General features: G+C 43.2%; 1 protein-coding gene across 5 annotated transcripts in view; it reads right to left on the bottom strand.

Annotated features, from left to right (window-relative positions):
- Window positions 1-694: 694 nt before the first annotated feature.
- SLC45A2 (solute carrier family 45 member 2) overlaps window positions 695-15,597 on the bottom strand; it is a 26,737-nt gene continuing 11,834 nt past the window's right edge. For 4 of the 5 annotated variants that reach the window (XM_027895674.1, XM_027895672.1, XM_027895671.1 and 1 more), the window contains one exon: window positions 10,265-11,293. In XM_027895674.1, the coding sequence (XP_027751475.1) occupies window positions 11,069-11,293 (225 nt within the window). In that variant the 3' untranslated portion in view covers window positions 10,265-11,068. Of the gene's footprint in view, window positions 871-10,264; window positions 11,294-15,597 lie in introns of those variants that run through there. The other variant, XM_027895673.1, reaches the window with a different exon arrangement.

The raw sequence follows: 15,597 nt of genomic DNA on the forward strand, positions 1-15,597 counted from the left end.
AAAGACATCCTCTGTGGTGCTCAGTGTGGCAAAACCCCTGTGCTTTTGTGTAAATGTAAACATAATTTTATGCCAGCAAACCAACACAGTAAAATAGATGGAGTTCAAAACAACCCATAGTTACCCCAGAATACTAGCAAGGAAACTCCAGGTGTCTGAGCATTAAAGACATAAAAACATTACATTTGCCAAATCACCCAAACAGGAAAATACCTCGGGTGTGTAGAGACTTAAGGGGCAGCTCTCACTCAGGCTGCTGATCTACCAGGCCAGGAATCTGCTGTTTGAAAGAGGCACAACCCATCCACACCAAATGCTGGTTTAGGCTGGACCAGCAGCTCAGGCTGTGCAGGTCAGTGTGTGTCCAGCATGGCCAAAGAGTACTGCTATGCCTGAGCAGAGAGAAGTTCCGCTTCACACATGCTGTGAATCCCAGCTAACAGAGCATGAAATCCGGGCTCTGAGTTGCACAGGCAGGGGAACTCACCAGGCCCTTGAGAGGAAGGTACTCTGATTGTGCACATGGCCTCAGGTGTGTGGTCTCAGCAGAGGGTCTTCCCAGCTCAACAGCAACAAATCCTGCTGGGTATCCATTGGTTTCCTAAGTAATCAGCACAACATGCTTCACAAACGCTCCTGTTTCCTACATATATTCATGTCTTCATTTGTAACAATCACCTTTTCATGGACTAAAATAAACACGGCTGAAGGATACAAAACAATACTTAGGGAGTCCTTGAAGAGGTTTTTGTGACTGGTCTCCTGCCGTGTTCAGACTGCTGGTGGGACGCTGGTAGAGAGGTGCACATCATTATAGAACAATAGGGACCTGAAGGTGCAGGCTGACATCTAGTGACAAACTGAAAGAATCTTTAAAGACCAGATTTCTGAAGGACTTTTTAAGTGCCTCAGCCCCTTAAATAACTAACCAAGCTCTTAATATAATAACAACCTCCACTGCATTTCCAGGTTTCTCTCTTCAGTAGAAATACCCTTTCACTTTGTCAGTGAATTATTCTGGCACTCACTTTAGCAGTAAAAAAAAAATAAAATCTAGTCTCCTTCATTCTCATTCATGACTGTCTACTCTAAACTTGATTATTCAATTGAATGCCTGCACTGAAGCTCTGATCTAATTCGTATCCCTGAGCTTGAGCAGACATAGCTATGGTGAGGTGCAGCTCAGGGACTTAGGACCTTACATCTCCTTTTTTTTTAGTGAAGGTTATTTCTCTGCTGCTTCGAAACAGATTTCTTCTTTTTCCAAGCAAAGAAGGTTATTGAAAATACCTTTTTATCATGATTAAGCAGTTAAAAGAACCTCACTTAACTCAGTCCTGTGCTAAAGTGTAGCTGCTGATGCATATAAGCAGGTTTCTCAGCCTATGTTTGTGCATAGCCTCAGAGTCCTTCCCAAAATCTTACCTGTAAAATATGGACTTACAGGATGGCTGAGCAAACTGGGCCAAAAAATCAGCTGGAGACAGAAGCAGTTTATTGAGTTTACAGATTTTTGAAAACCTTGGTCTACCTGTTGGGAAGGACTACTTACTATTCATTGTGGGAAATAATAAAGGTAAGGTAGATTACTCAGATACCTCCCTTAGTCATCCATTCCTTGGGACAATGAAATACTATTTCTCCAGCTTTGTTTTTTCTTGCAGAGACCAGCTGAATGAGTATGGTCAATTGCACAATGATCAAATTAAGTATTCAACACTTTCTTCTAGAGTCATTGTTCAATGAACATTTCCACTTCCATTCAGCAGTCACATCTCACAGCATGATGGATAAAACTGGAATCTTGTAGAAAAACAACTTGTTTCTGCCTTTGTGCAGAAGTCTGATCAGCTTAGAAAAGAGATCTGAAAATCAAATACCTTCAATTTTCTTTTCAGGCTAAATACTAAAACTGAGATAATAAATTCATTATCAATTCATTACCACCAACAATTATCCTAGAATTGAGATGATGGAGAAATAACATCTGACCAAGCTGGTAAACCTTCTCTGATTAGACAATTGGCTTGGCAGTTGAGGTACCAGCAGCTGATGTTGTTTATCTTGACATAAATAAGACTTCTAATGTTCTCTCTCATGACATCCTCGCAGACAAACAGATCAAGTATGGACTAGTGAGCGGAAAGTGAGTTGGATTGAAACTGACTGAACTGGTAGGTGCAAAGTGTTGTGATTAACATCACAAAGTCCAGCTGGAGGGCAGTGACTGTGCCCTGGAGATCAGTACTGAGGCCAGTCCTGTTCAACATCTTCATAAAAATGGGACAGGGTGCACCCTCAGCATATTTGCACAGGGAGGAGTGGCTGGTACACCATGGGGTTGTGCCTCCATTCAGAGGGTCCCCAGTGTGCTGGAGAAAAGGGCTGACAGGAACCCCAGGCAGCTCAACAAAGGGAGTGCAAATACCTGCGGTGGGGGAAGGGGCGGATAACTTCCTGCACCAGTACAGGCTGGAATTTGATTGGAAAGCAGCTTTGCAGAGAAGGACCTGGGAATCCTGGTGGACAAGGGGAACATGAGCTAGCAATGTACCCTTGCAGCAAATGCCAACTGCATCCTGGGCTCCATTAGGCAGAACACTGCCAGCAGATCAAGGGAGGGGATCCTTCCCCTCTACTTGGACTGGTGAGGCCATATTTGAGATGCTGTGTCCAGTTCTGGGCAAGTTGCCTGGTTCTGGTTTACTTACCAGAGAAGTTTCAGTATGACAGAGGGCTTGAATCATTTGCCATGTTAGGGAAGGCTGATGGAGCTGGAATTATTCAGTCTGGACCTGAGAAGGCTTGATGATTTTATCAATGTGTATATATCAATACCGAGCTCCATCTGCCCGGGGAGTGTCCTAACCGGGAATCGAACCCAGATCTCAGCGTTGACAACGCTGAGATCTGGGTTCGATTCCCGGTTAGGACACTCCCCGGGCAGATGGAGCTCGTTAGCCCTGTAAGGCAATCCATCTACGTCCTGAGGACCTCGCTGCCACCGTCCAAGCGTGCTTGGCCCCGGCAGATGAACCTCGGGATTAAAGGGTGGGCTTAGTTCCGCACACACTGTGTCTCACCTAAAAAATCCAATGCGCAGGCTGGAAGGTGTAAAGACCTTCCCCGGTTCTTCGTTCGCGAAGAGACTGGCCATTATATCAATACCGAATGTGGGTGGGGATTAAAGAAGCTGGAATCAGACTCTTCCAAGTATTGCCCAGGGAATGTGGACAAGAGGCTATAGGCACAAATTCCATAAATATCATTTAAATGTAAGAAAAAAAACCCAACTTTCTAGTGGTGAGTGTGATCAAGCACTGGAACAGGTTGCCTGGAGAGGTTGTGGAGTCTCCAGCTTTGGGGATGCTCAGAATCTGACTCGACACTGACTGACCTGCTTTAGCAACTCTACGCTGAGCAGGGGGCTTGGACTGAGTCATCTCCAGAGGCAACCCCAACTATTCTGTGCTTTTGTGTGATTCTGTGATGGCAAGTAAATTGCTCTTTATCTCTGTTCCAAAACAGTAGGATTAGTACGTGTCTGTCTTGCTTGGTGTTTATTCTGAAAAATCTCTAAAAATTTTATGCCCCCAAGTCACCTACTACTGTGTATTTCAAACCATCTATTAAATGATTTCAAATATGTTTTTATTGTTCTTTATTTCTGCCAAAACTGTGGAGGGGGCTCAGAGGAAATATAGGCTTCCTCTTGCCCATCACAGGTGATTTCCTGCTGAACTCCATTCCCTTTTTCATGGGCAAATCCAGTGATGCAGATAGAGGTAGAGAACTAACCATGAGCTCCTGAATTGAAAGTAGCAGAGATCCAACAGCACTGTATTAAATAACTGCTCAATCCATACAGTCAATCACAGATGGTGAAAAGAAGAATGTAGTTTAAATACCACATTTGGGGTTACATTTCCAACGGTGTCAATGTAGACTGAAACCTTGAATTTTGAGCACACTTGACATAAATTCATTTCAAGCAAAATATTCCAAAATGCAAAGTTCCTGTTCAGAAAAGAACATCACGCTTTAATAAAGTGCCATCTTTCTCTCAGAGAGAATCATAGTTCTAACAGATTTATTTTATATTTTATTGCCATGCTTTGCAACATTATGTCAATATTTGGGATATATTTCTTAAAGGCCCACTTGTTGGGATTGAACTTTTAGCACTTATTAAAGAAACAAGTACTTCAGCTCTCAAAATCTCTGTGAACTGAGTAAACTGGAAATTGCATTGCAAGATAGCATTAATTTTATTTAAAAAAAAAAAATCTGAATGCTGGAAAATCCCAAATCATTTGAGATACATCTGCACTTCTATGGTGATCTGCCAGCCATGAGATTCCAGGCTAGTGCTCCCAGACTTTAACAAAAGGCATCTCTGCCTGAATCTTCTCCTTACTCTCTTGTCACGTTTTAGACTCCACAGTTCTGGTATTTTTCATATCTCCTCCTCAGCCCCTAATGAGCAGAGGGGCCCTGAAAACAGAGGTGTCAAAGACCCTGATGTTGCCTCTGTGTGTGACCAATTGTCCCTGCCTCGTGATGCACCTCACCTGCTGGCAACCAGTGCAACAAAAATTCACCTGCCAAAAACGTAGGGGCTGGCTGCAGTACAGGACTGACCCTTGGCATTAACACTGAAGGCTTCAAAGGCCAGATTCTGCCAGGAGTTTGATGCTGAGCATCTCCTCAGTGTGGGGGGTCTCCTACCATCGCATGTCCGCAGCGCAGTGCTTTCACCGCATTAGGCAGATGGGTTATAGCTGGTAGCAAGCGGCTTTTCTTTGTCGTCTGTGCACAAAAAAAGAGAGAACTGAACTGCAGCTGAAGTGCATCACTACGGGGAAACTCCAGGGCAAGGGGGAAAAAGTAGGCAAAGGACCTCCCGGTCTGGAGAGGTGCTATAATGTAATTGAACACGAGGGGGCACCCAAGGACCCCTCGGTGGAGGGAGCACGGCGGCCGCTCCTCCTTGGAGCCCACACAGCCTTGGGGAATCGTCCTTGCAAAAGAGCGGGATAACTCCATTTTTCAGAAGACGTCACAGATGTCTCCCTCTGAAAATATATCAGACAGGATCGGCTTTTCTCAGTCTAATCTGCCTCGCAGAGTGGAAAGCACTGAATTTCGTCCTCTAATGACTGCAAGCCCTCACCTGAAGCAACACACGGTAATAGTCTCTGGTTTGAAGTCTCTGCATGATGTGAAGTCACTATCTTTAATGCACAGGTAAAATATTAATACACAGGAGGTAAAATTTTCATTTCCAGTAAGAAAATTTAGGAAATGCAACTGCTTAACTCATATTGCCCATCTAAAGGAGCAATGTACGAAGCTGAATACACCGTAGAAGGCAACAGAATTCACACAATCAAAGAACGGGCCAGGTTGGAAGAGACCACAGTGGGTCATCTGGTCCAACCTTCTTGCTCAGGCAGTGTCATCCCAGAACAGATTGCACAGGATGGTGTCCAGATGGTTCTTGATGGTTCTCCAATGAGGGAGATTCCACACCCTCTCTGGGCAACCTATTTCAGTGTTCAGTCGCTGGCTCAGAAAAGAAGTTCTTCCTCATATTCAGGTGGAATTTTCTGTGCATCAGTTTCTGCCCATAGTCTCTTGTTCTATCGCTCAGCGCCACCAAACAGAGCCTGGCTCTGTCCTCTTGGCACCCTCCCTTCAGGTATTTACAGGCATTGATTACGTCCCCTCTCAGTTGTCTCTTCTCATGGCTGAACATACCCAGCTCCTGCAGCCTTTCCTCACAAGAGAGCTGCTCCAGTCCTTTGATTGGCTTTGTAGCCCTCCACTGGACCTGCTCCAGGTACTCTGTGTCTCTCTTGTACTGAGGAGCCCAGAACTGGACACAGCACTCCAGATGTGCCCTCGCCAGGGGTGAGGAAGATCAGAGAAGAAGGATCACCTCACTCAACCTGTTGACAATGCTCTTCTTAATGAACCCCAAGATACCACTGGCCTTCTTGGCCACAAGGACACATTGCTGGCTCATGGACAGTTTGTTGTCCACCAGTGCCCCCAGGTCCTCTGCAGAGCTGCTTTCCAGCAGATTGGCCCCCAGCATGCACTGGTGGCAGGGGTAATTCCTCCCCAGGTGCAGGACCCTGCACTTGCCTTTGTTCAGCTTCAGGTGGCTCTTCTCCACCCATCTCTCCAGCTTGTTGAAATCCTACCAAAGGGCTGCACAGCCCCCTGGGGTATTGGCCACTCCTCTCAGCTTTGTGTCGTCACTAAACTTGCTGAGGAGGCATCTGCCCCTTCATCCAAGTCATTAATGAACAAGTTAAACAGTACCGGGCCCTATATAGAACTCTGGGGGAGACCACTAGTGACAGTCCTCCAAATAGACCCTGTTCCCTTACAAATCCTCTGGGATCTGGCACTCAGCCACGTTAATCCACCTCATTGTCCACTCATCCAACCCACACTAGAGTTTGCCTATGAGAATGTTGTGAGAAACAGTGTCAAAGCCTTACTCAAGTCAAGGTTAACAATATCCACTGCTCTCCCTTCATCTGTCCAGGTAGTTGTTTCATCCTAGAAGGCAATCAGGTTGGCAATCAGGTCGGTCAAATATGATTTACCTTTACTGAGTCCATGCTGACTACTCCTGATCACTTACTTGTCTTCCATGTGGGTAGAGGTGGCCTCCAGGATGAGGTGCTGCATCATCTGTCTAGGGATTGAGGTGAAGCTGACTGGTCAGTAGTTCCCTGGGTCCTCCTTCTTGCCCTTTTTGAAGACCAGGGTGACATTTGCTTTCTCCAAGTCCTCAGTCATCAGTTATCTCTCCTGATCTCCATGACCTTTCAAAGATGATTATGAGCAGCCTGGCTACAATGTCTGCCAGCTCGCTCAGCACATGGAGGCATCCCATCTGGGCCTATAAAAATTGCAAATCACTTTTCACAGTTTAGTCTTGGACAAGTGACCCCAAACATTTTCCTCTTGAATAAATAAGAAGGAGAAGCCAGAGAATGAGAAATGAATGCTGGAAACTTAAAGGGGGAAATTTTGTTTTATAGATCATTTTTTATAGCTTTGTCATGCCCAAAATCCTTCAAAGACATTTTACAGCAGATGCTTCCACCATTTTCCTCCATGAAACAATCCCTCTACAGTTCAGAAATATCAAATGTCACCATTGCCACATTCACTTACACCATTCTTCCTATCTTTTGACATGCTGCAGGGACTGGTAGTGATTCATGGGCACCAGTGTGAAAGCTGTGATTTCTCCCAAAGCAAAGACATTTATGATTCATCCCAACTTGTGTAGTTTATCTGGAAGCAAAAATTATCTGCCACAGGCCTTCTGAGTTGTTTGTTTTCAAGCTAGTCAAAGAATGGGATCACTGTGAAAGACAGAATGAACACTTCAGGGGGTGGGGGGAAACAAACAAAACCAAACCAAACCCAACCCAAACAACTGTCACATTACTAATACTCCAACTCCTCTAAACAAAAGAACCAAAAGTTCCTGGAGGTTTTGCTTGCGTGACTGCTTGTTAAATGGGAATAAGAGGCAGATGTTCATAGGAGAAAGAAAAAGGAAAATGCCATGGAGATAAGATGGTAGGCTTGTTTCCTGCCTCATTTTGCTCAGCCATGACTACTTTAGTCAAAGTGGGAGGGAGGAGGAGTTGGATATCACAAGACATCTCATCTTTCAGCAGGTCCAGCAAAAGCATACAAGGACAATTAAGGGACAGGAGCATTTCTCATAAGGAAAAGCTGAGGGGGCCTGGCCTGTTCTGCCTCAAAAAGAGATGGCTGAGAGGCTGTGGAGTTTTCTTCACTGGAGATAGGCAAAACAAATATTCAAAAATCTGTATGTAATCCTGTGCCATGTGCTCTGGGATGGTCAGACAGGATGGTCAGGTTGGGAGAGACGACCCACTGTGGTTACTTCCAACCTGACCCATTCTGTGATTCTGTGTGTTTCATCTAAATGTATCACTTGCATAAAGATGATAAAAAGAAGTTCTTTATTGATTTGATTTTATGTATATGGAAATAAAACCAGATGGGGAAGACCGGACACAGGGTACTTGTAACTTTAAACTCACATCATCGCAACAGAAGTTGATATCAAGTACAATAAATAATCATACTGATAGCTCAAGTCCAGAACTAATGTAAAAGCACAGAAAAGGTGGAATTTCTTTAATTAGTAGCACACAGTACAATTCTTCAATACTTTTAATATTTTAACATTTTAGCATTTCTATTGATGAAATAAATAGTTATTTTATCCCCTTTCATGTATTAGTAACACATTATATTAGTAACACATATTAGTGACATTTCTATTGCTAAAAGAAATATTTACTTATCCCCTTTTATGAATTACTAACATTTTGTATTGTTTTCATTAACACTTGAAGTACATTTTCAACTTCAGAATGAGCACCAACATAATTCTTTTTGGTTTGAACACTGTTTTCCTAATTGTACATATTTTTGTCTGCTTGCTATTTTTGACAAATATTCATAAAGAGAGATATCATTTTGAAGTCTTAGAAGCAATATAGGACATTTTTATGAAGAGACTTCCAAAGAAAAATTGACTCTAATCCGTTCTGTCTTCTGTAGCATGCACTAGATTTTAAAGGGAAAGTTCATAAGAAAGATGGCAATATGAATTCCTGAAACTGTTTTCTTCGAATACATTTATAAATAAGAGCATTGATATACATGATGGGCACCTCTCTCTTCTCTTTGCAGGTTCACAACTCTTATTACATTGCTACAGATCTACAGTCACTTTGTGGGCCTCAATCAATGCCAGCGTTCTCTTTGTGCAACAGAGCAAACACTGACCGTTTTAATGTTAATGTTCAGATGGCAACAAAACTCAAAGAAAATATTGACAAAGACATTGGTAAACATTGCAAAATTTCTTTCCCAGCCTCACAGTAGAATCAGAGCTTTATGATCACAGCTCCTGGAGCACAAGTTTACGTGGTGCAGTCCTATAAAACCAGATCACCTCTATTTTTATGGCTCCATAGAAGCCTCATTTTTCCCATAAATATTTTTCCTCCCAGGAGATACTGGGTTAATCGAAGTTAGTGAGTTAATGATGGCATAAAGTGAATTGAGAAGACAACAATCCTTCATTTTCTGGCTTTCTCCTGTTCGTCCTCATTGAGACCCTTGTGCTCCAGCCATCTCAGCACCCACAGAGTGTTTCAAGCACAGTCCAGGGACTCAGTCTTCCTCAGTCTTTTTTCTTCCATGGGTGCGACATGAAGAGCCACAAAACAAATGAAAATGTAAAATGCAGTTTCTTCATAAGGCAGGATGAAGATGCTCTAGTGAGGTTTGCCATGCACTGACCCTCTTTTTGGGCCTACAGTGGGAACACAGTCATCAACAAGAAAATGTAGGTGAGGCTTCCATAGGCTTGTTATAATTCATAAGAATTTAACTAGGGGAAAACCGGTTTTCCTGAGAATAAATAACTCACTCTACTCTTCAAAACATAGAAAAATGATGAAGTTGATGCATTTCTGGAGGCACTTGATGCTCAAAACTAACCATTTATTTGTAGTGTTATAAGTTCATATCTTGCAGAGCTTCTAAGACCTGATCAGCTCAACACTGTATTTGACTGAACAGTGTTGATTATAAATGTGCAACATTAAAAAAAAAAAAAAAAAAAAAAAAAAAAAAAAAAAAAAAAAAAAAAAAAAAAAAAAAAAAAAAAAAAAAAAAAAAAAAAAAAAAAAAAAAAAAAAGAAGAAGAAGAAGAAAAAACCACCACAACCAATGATAAACACCATATTTGGCAGTAGTTTCCCAGTGTTCATTAACAATATTCATCAGCAGATCTCTTCCTGTGGCTTAACATACAACACAGTGAGTGGATATGACAGTTTTCAGAACAGAGGAAGCACAGCATAAATACAGTATATAACTTTCACAAATACAGCATTTCCAAAACTCTGGCAATATTATAAAAATAAGAATGAAGCTTCATAAGCAATTAAATACAAACAACTGGGCTTACATATTTACTGTACAGTAATTCCTGACAGTGCTTTGCAGAACTGAATTTATTTACAATATTCTGTAAAGAGCAAATGCCATTTCACTCAAAGCTACATGCATGAAGAAAATAGAGGAAATAGAGATACTACTTTAAGGTAAATACTTGTCATATCCAATGCCAAGATTTAAGTGGCTTTCAACCATTCATCAAATTCTTACTTTGGCCAAGTTTATTTTTTAAATTACAGTATCAAAATTGAGAGGCCTTAAAAAAGGAAGAAATGGCCGCTGTTCCCCACAGACACATTTTTTAGGTGCCTACATGTGGATTTGCAGAGCAGACTTAGGCAGACTTTCCTGACAAGCCTAGCTAGTACTTTCACTTCATTTATACTGAAGCAGCAGGACTCAGTATGAGATAATTACTTTACAATCATGTTTTTAAACAATTACCTTCAATCTTTTTGATATGCCAAACATTTTTCACACCCAAACCTGCTTTTAACCATGGTTGATAATTAATTGATCCCCTTTAGCAGTACTGCTAATCATAACACAACTGCACGCTGCTTGGCCTTTGATACCTGCTTGATCCTCTTGCAGGTATCCCTCTGGACTACCAGAGGGAACAGCCCCAAACTTAAAATACCTGAAAAACAAGATAAATAATAACTTTCTTCCCAGCTCTGTCCTTTTACATTGCTTCAGCTTATCACATACTTCATCTATTAACTTCCACAGATTGGTATTGAGTAGTTTTGTAATGACTCCTCATGTAGGGCATTGAAATACCGTGGGCAGACACGCTGTCACATGCCACAGCATGTGAATACACTGGGTGTGTGTACACATCTGAGGCATTAGGCAACCAGTTTTATCAAGTCTCTGTTTCATAAAGCTCTGGAATTGCAACCGATCCAAGGAGGTAAGAGAGGAGGATGTGCCAGCAGTGTCAGCACAGCAACAGCACCAGTGCCATGGACCCAGAAAAAAAACACTCCCCTGGGGAGATTTCTTCCAGTCGCTTCTCACAGTCCTATTCCACATAGCGAACACAGAAAGCAACGAAGCAGCAGCCAACCAGAGCCACCGTGGATGCCGAAATCACAGTGACGGCGCTGCCAGCAACACTAACCAAGAGCCCCAGGCCCACACCAAGGATGATCTGAGCCAGCTGGACCATGCAGGTGAGAGCAGCACAGTCAATGCCCTTCCCTCGTCCGTGCTCTCCTGCTTGTTCCCCATCCTGCAGCTTCAGGCTCTGCGAATAAGCACAAAACAAACCTCAGTGAGAAGGGACAGTTTCAACAACATGCAGCTCTTTGCCAGTGCGTTGATACAACCCCGAGGTACAGCAGGGGAGGTCGATAGCTCCCTGCTTCCCTTACTGTATCACAGAGGTTACGGAACACAGAGATTTTACAAGTAACAATGACTTGCCCAAATTTCCACCTAATTCTCCAATTTTTCTCATCTGCAGTTTTTCCCTCTATCCCTTCTCTCAAGGAAGCAATTGAAACTTGGTCAAAAAAATTAGACATTTCTTTCAAATCCAGGTGAATTTGAGCTCTGTCAAACTGACATTTAACAGTACATGTCATGGATAATTTAGCTCTAACTCACGACTGAAGGAGAGCCTCAAGGGGATATCATACTATCAAAGAATCATCATAGAATCACAGAATGGTTTGTGTTGGAAGGCACTGTAAAGAACATCTATCTCCAACCCTGCTGCCATTGGCAGGGATACCTTCACTAGACCAGGTTGCTCAGAACTCCATCCAACCTAACCTTCAGCACCTCCAGGGAAGGGGCATCCACAACTTCTCTTGGCAACTTATTCCAGTGCTAACAGTAAATGATTTTTTCCTAATATCTTATTTAAACCTACTTTCCTTCAATTTGAAGCCACTGCTCCTTGTCCTGTCACTACATGCCCTTGTAAAATTTCCCCTTTCTTGCAGGTCCCCTTTGGGTACTGGAAGGCCACAATTAGGTCACACTAAAACCTTTTCTTCTCCAGGCTGAGCAATCCCAGTTCTCTCAGCCTGTCATCATAGGAGAGATACTCCTCCCTCCTAATCAGTTTGGTGGCCTCCTCTGAACTTGCTCCAACAGGTCAATGTCCTTCCTCTGCTGGGGACCCCAGAGCTGGATGCAGTGCTCCAGGTGGGGTCTCAGCAGAGCAGAGCAGAGGGGCAGAATCCCCTCCCTCACTTGTTGCCCACTCTGCTTTGGATGCAGCCCAGGATAGGTTTGGCTTTCTGGGCTGTGAGTGCACATGGCCAGGTCATGTCCAGCCTCTCACCCACCAGCACCCCCAGGTCCTTCTCAGCTGGGCTGTTCTTGGTCTGTTTGTCCCCCAGCTTGAGTTGACACTGGGGGTTGCCCCAATCCAGGTGCAGCACCTTGCACTTGGTCTTGTTAAACCAAGAGTGATTCCCAGATGTCCACACCTTGAGCTTGTCCAGGTCCCTCTGGATGGCATTCAGTCCTTCAGGTGTGTCAACAGCACCATTCAGCTTGGTGTCATCTACGAATTTGCTGAGGGGGCACTTGATTCCTTTGTCTATGTAATTAATGAAGATATTAAGTAACGCTGGTCCCAGTAAGGACCCCTGAGGGACACCACTTGTCACTGATGTCCATTGGGACTCTGAGCCATTTACCACCCCCCTGTGGATGTGACTGTCCAACCACTTTCCTATCCATCTAACAGTCCACTCATCAAATCCACTTCTTACCAATCTAAAGAGAAGGATATTGTCAAAGACTTTACAGAATTGCAGAATTACACATATACAGGAGCAATGTGCTCTGAAATTATGGCTTAAAGCACATAAAGGAATTCAGTATCAAAATCTAAATGTAATGCTTTTCTTGCTGGGGAAAAAAAACATCCAGACTAGGATTCTTCTACACTACTGAGGACCACTGTTAGCTACTAATTACTTTGTATCTGCTATTATGCACATAGCAGAGCAAAAGCCTTCATTTATCATGTATAAGTATCTTGAGTATTAGCACCCTGTGAGGCTGGTGGATCACTGGAACAGGTTAACCAGAGGAGTTGCGGAGTCTCCATCCTTGGAATTAATCAAACCAAACCATGACCTGGGACAGACTGCTCCAGATGGCCTTCCTTGAGCAGGCTGGACTAAATGATCTCTGGTGGTCCCTTCCAACTTCTAGCTGTTCTGAAATTCCCTCCAGGAAGGAATTACGCTGTTTTGTTGTGAAATTATGTGGCATCTTCATATTTATTTTTCTTCTTGCATAGGCTGTTGAATAGAGGAGGTTGTATTGTAACAACAACAGGTTTCTACACTGTAGGCTAGCAGAACTGCTGTCTCCTGGTAGCCAGATGCTCCTTGGTCATTAAGATGCTTTTTGGTTTTTGCAAAACCTATTATCTTGCCTTTGAGCTATTCCCACTCAAGGCTCACAGGTACTGGAAACAAACAATCTCTTCCTAATCCAGTAGAAAAAAATTGAATTTGGATCCTAGGGAACAGCAGCACAGAACAGAAGTTGAAATGGCAACTCCGTAAAACCCAGCATATGATCTTGGAAGAATGCATCCCGAGGGAAAATGTCTGCTCTTTGTTCTGGAATGATACAACCCCAATTTCAGATGCTTTTTTTTAATAAATTATATCTATTTTGCTGGGCTATTCCCAGTGTTTCTATGTGCCAGTGGTCCTGACCACAAACACATGAATGTGTAAATAAATGCAATCTTGTGCTTAATGTTTCCTCATTATTTTTCCTAACCATCTTATACATTATAGAAGATTTGAGCTAAACCTCAATCCATTGGTATCAAATCTAACATACATCATACATCATTTAACATCTATCATAGCAAGTACCATACACCAAACAACAATTGGATGTCTTACAAGTAACATTCGAATATATTGGCCAAGTAAATACAAAGTTCATGCACATATCAGCATGTTTTATTTCACTTCTGTCTTGGAACTGCTCTGAATCAGAACCAGACTAAAATTTTGCCTTTTTTCCCTCTCTCTGAGGTGGATGGCCTGAGGTTAGAATTGTAATCTTGCCCTAAACTGGATTCAATCTCTGTCCTCTGTTATTTCTTTGTAAACTCCACATCATGATCATTCTCTGTTGGAAGGAGCATAGAAATGAACTGAAAAAATAAGAATTAGATATGCAAAATATTTAACTCCTTGAGACATCATTCTCCTAGGATTCAATAGAGCAGAACAATTGAACGGGTTTATTGTGTTCATCATTCAGAGGGTGTACTGAACAGTAGGACAAGTTCCCCAGCACTTGATCTAGCCCTATCCTGATCTCAACTATGTTTCTGTGTGGTTTTTCAATGGTTCAAATTTTCCTCTATTAATTTTTTCAGATGCCCCAAGATATACTGAGAACTTCTCCTAAGTCCTCCCAACTCTCCGTAATCCTTCTTGTTCCCAGCTGTCTAACTAACTTAAGAGACTTGAGACAACTTTACCATTACAGAATTGTCGTGGTTTTGCCCCTCAGCCCAACCCTGGGGCTGATGATGGTTTTGTCCAGGTAATTTCCGGACAAAAAGACCAATCAAAAGTCCAGAAACGCCTTTGCTAATTACATCTTCAAGAAAACGGAAGAGAAGGTTGTTGGCGCAGTTGGAATTAGAGTAGCAGCCATGTAGGGGAGAGGAGTACCGGGCCCGAACAGGGCCAGACTCCCTCCTCCCCCGGCTTGGGCTGGGGGGGGGAGCAGGTGCAGCACTGAAGTCCTCCCTTCTCTTTTGTAAGAGAGTGAAGAGAAAAAAAAGTTTAAAAGACGGACTGCTTGGACAGAAACCGCTGTGGAAGAATTCCAGCCGAAAGATAACGGAGCTTCCAAGGTCGAAGCTGGCAGCTGAAACTACAGCAAGAAAAGTAAAATGTGAAAGGGGGGAGGCTTGTTTCCCCCCTGCCTTTCTGCTCTCTCTCCTTAGCAGGGAAAAGACTGAAAATAAATCCCTGCCACCTGTAAAAGTTTGTTAGAATAAGGAGACCTCCCATGCAACTGATAAAGAAGTCTGTGGATGTACCAAAGAGAACCAAGGCTTCATGAAAAGGACTGAAGTAAAGCAGAGTCCGGGTGGAGATTTGTGACCCTGAAAGAAACCTGTGCTGGAGCAGTGACAACTTAGGTGAGATACCGAGATCCGTGCGTGTGTGGATCTATACTGCTGTTAAAGTTTTTGTGACTCTGAGAAATCTCATGCTGGAGCGAGACGGCCCATGTGAGATATTGGAATCCGTGTGTGTGTGGATTCGTGCCAGACCCATGCCGAGAAGTCTATCAAGGACTGTTCTCCCATGGGGAGGGACCTCCATAGGGAAACAGGGGTGGACTCTTAAACCATTATCCCCTGTAACCCTGTGGAAGAAGATCCATAGTAAGCAAGTGTCCCCTTGCAAGCCTATGGAAGAAAGACCCTTCAGGACCTGAGTAATCTCCAGCCTTCAGTCTTAGCCCAGGAGGGGGGTAAGCCCAGCCCTGGAAGCCAACACAGAACGAGAGGGAGAGAGAAGTTCCAACTGCAATGAA

Source organism: Empidonax traillii, unplaced genomic scaffold, assembly GCF_003031625.1.
Source record: "Empidonax traillii isolate 1590-97213 ecotype Southwest subspecies unplaced genomic scaffold, ASM303162v1 scaffold464:size472915, whole genome shotgun sequence".
In the NCBI taxonomy this organism is placed as follows: Eukaryota; Metazoa; Chordata; class Aves; order Passeriformes; family Tyrannidae; genus Empidonax; species Empidonax traillii.